The sequence below is a fragment of the Rhinolophus hipposideros genome, assembly GCF_964194185.1.
Source record: "Rhinolophus hipposideros genome assembly, chromosome: 15".
Lineage (NCBI taxonomy): Eukaryota > Metazoa > Chordata > Mammalia > Chiroptera > Rhinolophidae > Rhinolophus > Rhinolophus hipposideros.
In genome coordinates, this window is record NC_138061.1 from 56,026,939 (window position 1) to 56,036,594 (window position 9,656).

The 9,656-nt window shown below is 50.4% G+C and overlaps 1 protein-coding gene across 7 annotated transcripts in view; it reads left to right on the plus strand.

Annotated features, from left to right (window-relative positions):
- The window catches only part of ANXA11 (annexin A11), a 43,621-nt gene extending 33,987 nt beyond the window's left edge, over window positions 1-9,634 (plus strand). For 6 of the 7 annotated variants that reach the window (XM_081073842.1, XM_081073841.1, XM_081073843.1 and 3 more), the window contains 5 exons: window positions 1,275-1,368; window positions 3,762-3,857; window positions 4,886-4,944; window positions 5,157-5,279; window positions 6,772-9,605. In XM_081073842.1, the coding sequence (XP_080929968.1) occupies window positions 1,275-1,368; window positions 3,762-3,857; window positions 4,886-4,944; window positions 5,157-5,279; window positions 6,772-6,831 (432 nt within the window). In that variant the 3' untranslated portion in view covers window positions 6,832-9,605. Of the gene's footprint in view, window positions 1-1,274; window positions 1,369-3,761; window positions 3,858-4,885; window positions 4,945-5,156; window positions 5,280-6,771 lie in introns of all 7 variants that reach the window. The other variant, XM_081073840.1, reaches the window with a different exon arrangement.
- The last annotated feature ends 22 nt before the right edge of the window (window positions 9,635-9,656 follow it).

A 9,656-nucleotide genomic window follows, 5' to 3' on the forward strand; every position in this document is an offset into this window, starting at 1 on the left:
TGGAGGCAGAGCTCAGACTCCTGGCTTTGTTCTCTGTGCAGGCAGCAAGGACCTCCTGGTCCCAGACACCCTCCTGCAGGGTTGGCCTTAACACCTCCCTGCCTTGAGAAATCCATTCTCATTTCCAGACTCATGGCGTGACACCCTCAAAGCTCTAGGGCTCTGGCTCCGGTCCCATTGGGGATTTTCCTGTTCCTATTTCCCGTATAGGCTATTTCCCAGCTGAGGCAGAAAGTGCCTCAGTTTCAAGGTCTCATGTCTGCTGCTCTGCCTTCTTCGTTCTGGACCTGCTCCTATCTTACTTTGAGCCCTTAACGGCCACCCTCCTCCCCTGCGTATCAGTGGCTTTAGCTCCAAGAGCTGCTCCCTGACGCTGGAAGGCACTTTCAAGCCACCTCGTGCAGGGGTTGCAAATTGGCAAATATTTTGGGGTCACACTTTCAAAAGCTTAACAGGCAAGTGCAAATTCTGCCCATTTTGCAAACATAATGGCATATGCGATCAAACATTGGGAAAACACCTATCACGTGAAACCCTGCATCAGTAACTGATTTATAAATTGTTGTAGTATTATTGTCTCACATGTTCCTTCTCATAGATAGGGAAGCTGCTTTTATAGATTGGGCAACTTGACACAGAGATCAGTTTCTGGCTCCTCATGAGACATGGATGTGGCAGCTATGAGCCTGCATTCCCCTGTCATTGTACTCAGCTTGTGCTGAGATGTAACCGGCCCTCCCTCCCTGTGTTAGCTTTGGTCCTCACCACTCTCTGGCCTTACAACTGGCCTGTTTCCCTTGGGTTACTCAGCTGGCTGGCCCCCTTGGGCTTTCAGGTTTGTGACCCCAAATCTAACCCAACCTTTACATTGTAGAGATGAGGAGATGAGGCTCACAGAGAGAGCCCATGGCCTGTCTAGAGTCCCAGGGCAGGTTGGCCACAGAGCTAGGACTCAAGCCCAGGACTCTGGTTCCATTCTTTCCTTTGTGCTGCTGCTCCCTGGGTTGGGTTAAAGCTATTCCTTGTCCATGCTGGGCCTCAGTTCTGCTCCTGAGTTCTCCCCGGCCTTAGAATCCTCTGTGTTGCTCAGAGAGGGATGTGTGGACGGTATCTGGTTCCACACAGTGAATGAAACACAGCCGAAGCACTGCTCCCATTTCCTTCCCCTCGACCTGTAGGGTCCGGAGTCTCTGCCCAGCTCTCATAGGTGATCTGGGCCTGGTGTCTGGGGTGAGGCCTGCATTGCACATGCGTCTTCCCCTCTGTCTGTTCAGGAGCTATACGCAGCTGGCGAGAACCGCCTGGGAACAGACGAATCCAAGTTCAATGCAATCCTGTGCTCCCGCAGCCGGACCCACCTGGTGGCAGGTAAGGCAGTCCCAGGCCTCCCTGGGGCCAGGTAATGAGGGAAGACAAGATGTGGTGGGGAAACAGAGATTGTAGGAACACTTGGTGGTTCCTTTCTGCATGGGGCTTTCACTTCCTTAAAAGAGCCTCCTGGTGGTGACTTAAAATATTAGCGGGTTTCCTGAGTTTCGGCAAGCATCCAGTTCTGGAGGAAAGCAAAGCCAAGAGGTGAGGAAATGGCCGCCTGCTGGTGGCTGGTATCTTTATGTGCTAGAATGTGGGCTATTAGACTTGCGAGAACCCTCAAGAGCACCTAAGTCAATGTTTCCAAAGTGTGGCATAAAAATCATAAACACAATTAATAATGCTGAGTAAATTCATTAATTCAACATATATAAATGGAACTCCTGCATGTTCCAGGTCATGGAGCAGGTGTGGGAAGCAGTGGAACAGCACTACACAATCTGTTCTGATGGGACTCACCTTCTTGTTCAGGGAGACAGGCAGTAAACAAAAACTCACTAAACTGCACCAGATGGCAAGTCATTTAGAGAAAAATAACTGTTAGAAATAGGGAGTGATGGGGGCCGGGGCGGTGCTTGAGGCAATACTCCAGGCGGTAATGACATTTGAGTTAAAGACATGAAGGAGCTGCGGGTGCAGAGGCCTTGAGCAGGGGGCTCCCAGGGCGACCGAGAAGCAGTGAAAGGGCGTCCAAGGGCATCCGTGAGGCTGGAGCAGGTGGAGTGAGTGAGAGTGGTCAGGTCAGAGATGGCAGGAGGCCCGGCTCACAACTGCGTGGACCTAATGAGGTTTTTATCCTGAGTAAAACAGGAAGCCATCAAAGGGTTTGAGTGGAGGAGGGACGTGATTTGACTTAGGTTTTGCAAATTCACTGGCTATTGTGCCGAGAAGAGTGAAGGGGTTGATGGCAGAGCAGGAAATCCATTAGGAGGCTGCTGCTATATCCAGAGGAGAAGTGGTGGCTTGGACCAGGTGGCAGGGGCAGGTGGTAAAAAAGGGGTGAGATTCTGGCCTTGTTTGATGAATTGGACGTGGAGTGTGAGAGGAAGCCGTCAAGGATATGACGCAAGCATTTCTTCCAGCTGAGCCGGTGGAGGAATGAGATTGGAAGCTGTGGACAAAGCAGGTTTTAGGAGGGCAGGAACTGGGAGCCTTGGGCTAGAGATAATCAGGTCGGCAAGTGGGTTTCTGAGTCTGGAGGTCAGGAGAGCTCTGGCTAGAGATGGAAATTTGGGAGCTAGGAATGGTTTGAGGGCGGTTGAGGCTCTGGGATGACAAGAGCATTATAATGGAGCATGAGTGAACATTTTCATCTGAGTCATTTATTTTAATGCGTACAGAACATATAAGTAGCACGTGAAACCCTGGTTTCACAAACCTTATTACTTAGAAGAAAAGAGGAGCTGACCTGAAGTTGAATAATGAAAGTAGATACAGGCATAGCAAAAATCACAGCACTGATAAGCAAACGTCAGAAGTTTGGAGAACAGTGATAGGAACTGAGACCCTGGCTGGGGGACAGGACATTTATATCCGGGGTCAGAGCTCGAGTTAAGACCCAGGACTCCAGGGTGCTACCTGCGTCCCTGGGAACCTACAATCACTTCCAGTGGGGCTCCGCTCATCCTGTTAGTTGGGGGGCTGGAGGGGTGTTAGCTCACAGTCAGATAGAGAAAGACAAGACTGACGCATGGAACAATGGGGAGGGAATGGTGTAGACTGGAGAAGAGAGGGATCACTGTTGTGTGTGGATGGGGGATTAGGCACGATTTGGGTAAGCAGTCTGGTGAGGGCGGTCCTGGGAAGAGGGCCGCATGAGCAGGCCTGGGGTGCACGTGACCTGTGGGTGAAGCCCCCGGCTGACTTGAGAGCTGGGCAGGCACAGTGCGGGCGGCCGTCCAGGTGCCAGGAGCAGAGTGGGAGAGGCGGGCAGGAGAAGGGGCAGGGGCCTCCTCACCATGTGGCCTACGTTAGTTTGCTCTGGCTGCTGTAATAGAACACCACAGGCTGGGTGACTTTAACAGGAATTGATTTTCTCACGGTTCTGAAAGCTAGAAGCCCAAGATCAAGGTGCCAGCAGGTTTGGTTGCCTCTGAGGCCTCTCTCTCTGGCTTGTGGATGGCCACCTTCCTGCTGCGTCTTCACGTGGTCTTTCCTCTGTGTGCACATCCCTGGTGTTCCCTTGTGTGTCCGAATTTCTTATAAGGACACCAGTCAGGACACCATGAATTGGCTTAGCGCACATGGTAAGGGCCTTATCTCTTTATAGGTAATTAGGTATCTCCGAATTTTGTTACATTCCGAGGTACTGGGGGCTAGGACTTCAACATATGAATTAGGAGGGAACCAGTGCAGGCCATACATAACATGTCCCTTCTCCTTCTCCTTAGTTTTCAATGAGTATCAGCGAATGACAGGCCGAGACATTGAGAAGAGCATCTGTCGGGAGATGTCCGGAGACCTGGAGCAGGGCATGCTGGCCGTGGGTAGGTGTCTCGGGCCTGCCTTGCCTGCCCGCCTGCAGGCCAGGGACTGGCAAGCATTGTAAGCTTTCACGGTGCCCATCATACTCTGGTTGAGGGGCAGTGCACGAAAGAAACACAGGAGCCAAGATTGCTAAATCCAGCATGGCTGAATGGTGGAAAGTCATACTGCTTCCCGGATCACCACGTAGTTGTACCCCCAGCGGTCCTGGAGGTGTCTTGTTTCTATTTCTTATTTCTATTTCAAGTGTAGCTCTGGGAGGGGAGCTGCAGTGTGGGCATTAGTGGGAAAGCAACCGACTGCCGTGTTGGAGGAGATGACTCATATCCTACCATGTTTCCTCTAAAAATACCTCCCTGCAGGCAGTTGTCAGATGTTTGTGATGGAAACACATGGTTGCAACAGCAACACGTGCCCTTGCTAAAGCAAAGCTGGCCTAGCTCCCGGGACGATGGGGTGCTTCTCCTGGTGTCCATGCCCTGCCCTCTAAAAACGGGCCTGACGGGCTCCAGGTCCTGCCTCCTGTGGGGGGCTGACCCCTCTTTACAGTCACTTGGGAAAATCGTGGTTTACCGTCTGTTGCTATGCTTTTCTTGGAGCTCTCTGATGGGGCAGATGGTGACTCCTCCTCATTTCCCTGTGTGCCCCCACGGTAGGTTTCATGGCCTGAGAACACCAGGGACACATTTGTCCCCCTTGGCCATGCTTTCTCCAGGAGGCTCACAGCGTGTCCCGTTTGCGCCTTCCCAAACCTGAGCAACATCACTGTCCCGGTGCTTCCGTGCACACCTCCTTTCACCATGTTGGTTGCCAGGAAGGAGGTTGGGTTGGTGTCCAGGCTCTGCATGTTTCTGTTCCAAAGAGCTGGAGCCAAGACTAGGGATAATTGAGCTTGGAGGAGAAGGGGGAGAGGGCGATGGCTGCAGTGATGGGTTAGACCTCCGGCTCCTAAGAGAAGAGGACACTGTACCCTGTGCCCTCTCGACTGACAGTTTCCGGCAGATCGAGTTATGCTGTTTCTCCCTTCTAGTGAAATGTCTCAAGAATACCCCTGCTTTCTTTGCTGAAAGGCTCAACAAAGCCATGAGGGTACGTAACTCCCATATGCAGAGTCTGGGTGGGAGGTGTCTCAGCCCCCCCCCCCCGAGACTGGGACCAAGGGCTCAGGGCAGGAGGCATGGGGAGAGCTACACCTCAGCAAAGAGGTCAGGGGCCCACGGGCAGGAGGGGACCAGAGTGTCTGGGGAGGGTGGGACGGTGAGGGAGGCCCCTTGCTCACATCCTTGGTGGCCTCTCTTCAGGGAGCAGGAACGAAGGACCGGACCCTGATTCGTATCATGGTGTCTCGCAGTGAGACTGACCTGCTAGACATCAGAATGGAGTATAAGCGGCTGTATGGCAAGTCACTGTACCACGACATTACGGTACGTGCCTCTAGGGGGGACTGGGCGGCCTCGGGGTGTCCCACTCACCTGGGGACCTCCCTGGCCACCCCCACTGTCCCCTTTACCTCTCCTTCAGAACTCCCACAGCTTGACCTCTGCAGCTCATGAGCATCTTGTTTATGGGCCTGTACTTTCTCTCTTCACCTTAAACTTGTTTAGCCATTTGCCTCCAAACCGATTGCACGCTCCTGGGGACACTCCCACCCTGGGTCGCCAGCATCCAGCACACCTGCTGCTCGGTGAATGGATGGGGAGGGAGTTCCAAACACTGGAGTCAGAGAAAACTCAGGACCTTCCCTACCTGGGTGCCGGCCTTCAGAGTCCCCCCGTCCTGTGATTCTGTTACTGTCAGGGTCACCGAGACTCCTGTCCCAAGGCTCCCTGGAGTGCAGCTCCTCTCTCAGCTTTATTATGGCGGTGGCAGTGAGGGAGGCTGTTCAGAGTGACAGCTCTAGGGACAGGTCATGCTGTTGGGAGTCCAGTTTTGGCTTTTCTGCTTACTCGCTGTGTGATCTCAAGCAGCTTCCTTAACACTCTGAACCCCATCCGTAAGACAGTTATAATAATAGTTCACTCAGGAGGGTTGAGTCGTGAGCACGGCGGGCCGTGTAAAGCATATTGAGTGATGTGTATTAAGTGTCTGACAAGCACCAGCTACTCTTTTTTATCACAGTGTGCTGGAGCCAGTCTGGCAAAATGTATTCCTATCTGGGTGATATGACGGTTAAATTCTGAACTCAGATGGACCTTGCAGCCAAAGTCAGCATGACCAAGTTCTGGTTTCAGGTTTACTAGCATTTGATGTTGGGCACGTCACTGAGAGAGGCTAACCTCCGTTTCCCTGGCTATAGAAGTGATGCTGTGGGTAGGAGACAATTAGTAATTTGTCACAAAGTATCTTCTGTCTGCCAGGGGGCAGTGGGCATCTGGAAGAAGCCACACGCCTTGTCCTCAGGAAGGAAATGATTAGAGAGAAATTAGCTAAGCGAGGGGTAGACTTCTGAATTAACGCCCGTAGACCCAGAGGAAGAGCAATGTGGATTGGGATGCCCAAATGATAATAGCACTCCCTACTGGAAGGTCACGTCATAGTACATTTCCTGAGAGGGACAGACTCCTGCGTTATGGTAATAAACCCACCTGACTGCAACAAAAATGCACTGGGAAAACGCTACCGTTAGTTAAAATTTTTGTGTTTATTTTTCAACTTCTGGCTTTGATCATTGTGATGATTGCAGCTTTCTGGTTTTTAAAGGGGAGTTGGGAAGGTTAAACTGTAGTCCAAGGCCTGTGCTGCCCTCGCTGTCTATTATGTGAGCCTCTCGGCTGCTCTGGGGCCTGTGTGATGGGGCATTTCCCTGGATGGGGCCTGCCTCTCTAAGGGCACGGGTCAGAAGAAAAGGAAGAGCCAGGAGGCCCAAACTGGGAGGTTAAGTACCTCCCTTAACTGATGTACTTGTTTTATGACCAGGGAGATACTTCAGGGGATTACCGGAAGATTCTGCTGAAGATCTGTGGTGGCAATGACTGAGTGCTGCCTGGTGGCTCACTTCTTCCACCTGCCAGCAACGGTGATGCCAGGAAAAGGCCCAGAGAATGTCTGTTCGTTTCTGTCAAACCCACAAAATAGCCCCCACGTGTCCCAGTGCCCTGCCCTCCACCCTCCCCTCCTGGTCGCGTATCGTGCTTGTGCGGAAGGGCCTGGGTTGGTCTGGAACTCGCTCAGGATGCCTTTTCCTCCCTACCCCTCACAGCCTTTTGCTGCTAAAGTAGATATTTTATTTCCTGACCCACACAATCATTCCCCTTTGCTTGTCGCTGAGACACTCGGCTTCATGTTAGTCATGTAATTTTATATGTTTATTTGGAAGCATTTCTTTTTTTCTTTTCTTTCAGTCATTGCCAGACAGACGCATACAAGTCACTTTGCTGCCGTACACATTTCAGTGAGAGAGGTTGGGTGGGAAACACCATGTCCTCACTGAGGAGTGAAAGGGAGGACCTTTAAGGGTAGTCTTTGAATCTGGTAAGGATGTGTCATGAGCTTTGTTATTGCCAAATTCACTGCTTATTAGAAAAGAAAAAAAACGAAAGAGGGCCAGAAAGTCATCTGTTCCTTCTTCCATGTAAAACCACGAGAACAAACCCAGCTCCCTGCCAGTGACAGGGCTTCATGTAATTGAGAATGTGCCTTAAATCTGAATGTTGATAGCTAAAAGCTTTTTTCTAAATTAAAGCCAGCCAGCTCTGGAACATTCTGGAAATATTTTCCTGGTGCCAGTTTGTTTTCTTCCTCTTTAGGATTCTGCCCTGTAGCCCACGGGTTCCAGCCTTAGTAGCCAGTGAAAATTTATATGACTTTAAATAGAAATTTGTGCTCAGGAAACCCTGAGCATAAGTAATTTTCAGAGTCCCAGGTTGGAAGGACAAGAGAAAGGGACGTTCCTGAAATCCATGCTCGTGGCCCAGGGTACTGATAGGCCGCAGGGATTTGGGTCACAGCAGACACAGTGAGAACAAGGTAGGAAGGGTCTGGTCCTTCCCTAGGTCCTGAAGGAGAGGCATAGGTAGGAGGGTGTGTGCATGACTCTTGGGGTGGGCTTCACAGTTGGGGGCCAGAGAGGCATAAGGTCAGCACCTTCCCTTGGGGACCCTTCAGTCTGAAAAGGGGGTCCTGGCGGGCCCCTTGCCCCTTGGTTGATGGTGTTAGGAGAGGGCGAGTCTAGTTAGGAAGGGGCAGAGTTTCTAGAAATTACTGTCATGTCCAGAAGCCCAGAGCTCACCTTGCAGGGGTCTCTATTGCTTTCTGACCTCCTATGTGGAAAGTTTAGACGGGAGAGAATCCAGAGACGAGGCTGAGAGATCGACCTGCTCAGTTCTGGCTAGGGGCCCCAGGGCTGTCTTGTCCAAGAGTAGACATCTGCTTGGGGATACTGACTCCTCACTGCTCCTTGGACATAGTGAGAGGAGGGGATGACTCAAGGGGCATGGAGAAGCCATGAGCTGGACATTAGCTGTTGTACCCAGACCTGCCTTCAGCCAGGGAAGACCGATGGACTCTGGAATCAATGGCAAACCCTACTCATCACTTCACTTCTGCCTCAGTTTCCATGCCTGGAGCCTCGACCAAGACCCAGCATACTTGGCTAAGGTGCTTCTCCCCTAGGGCAGGCCTTTTGCCCTTGGGTGCCAGGTGGGACATGCCTGGTGGGATGGTTTACCCGGCACTGCACAACTTGCTATGAACTCAGGCTGACCCCAGTGGCCTCTGGAAATGTTCTGTGACAGTACTTTGCCCTGCTGTCTATACCAGTAGTTTCAACCTGGTGACCAACAGGTAGTATCTAACCTATATATTCATTTACTTTAGTCCCTAGTCTTTTTAGACATTTGAAATTATTGCCAACATTTAAGCATTGAAAGATTTTATATTTTAAAAAATCTAGACTTCTAACTTCTCTTGAAAAAACAAACTTTGGCAACACTGGCCCAGGATTCCTGCACAGCAGTTGCTGCTGGAACCAAGTTGCAGCTGCCCCCTTTAGGCATGTACTCTGCATTTCAGCGCAGGCCCACCTACTCCCTAATGCATCACACCATCGTATGTTACCCATTTGGCCCCAGCAGGCCTCTGAATTGATACCCTGGTCTTTGCATTTGGGGCCACCTGTGTTCATCTTGGTGTTGGTTCTCTCTGCCTTGCTGTACCTCTGGCCGCCCTCTCAATCTTGCCCGTGGGACCCAGCCCATAGTAAGTATGGCCTAGAGGACTGTGAACTCTGTTTTCTTAGAAGAAAATGAATAAATATCCACGGACTTGGATTTGGCAATGGACTTATAGATATGAATGACACCAAAAGCACAAGCAACAACAAAATAGATAAATTTGGCTTCGTCAAAATTAAAACTTGTGTTCAAAGAACATCAAGAAAGTAAAAAGACAACCCACAGAATGGGAGAAAATACTTGCAAATTATGTATCTGATAGAAGCCTAGTATTCACAACACATAAAGAACACTTACAACTCAACAACAAAAGGCAACCCAATTTTTTAAATGGGCAAAGGACTTGAATAGTCATTTTTCCAAAAGAAAGAAGACGTAGAAATAGCCAACAAACACACACAAAGATGCTCAGCATTACTAGTCATTAGGTGAATAAAACTAGTAACCACAAATGGTACACCACTGCACACCTAATATGATGGCTATAATAAAAAACACAGATGTTGGCGAGAATGTGGAAAACTGGAACCCTTATACATGCATTGCTGTTGGGAATATAAAATGGTACAGCTGCTGTGCAAAAACGTTTGGTGGTTCTTCAAAAACTTAAAAAGAGTTGCTATTTGACTC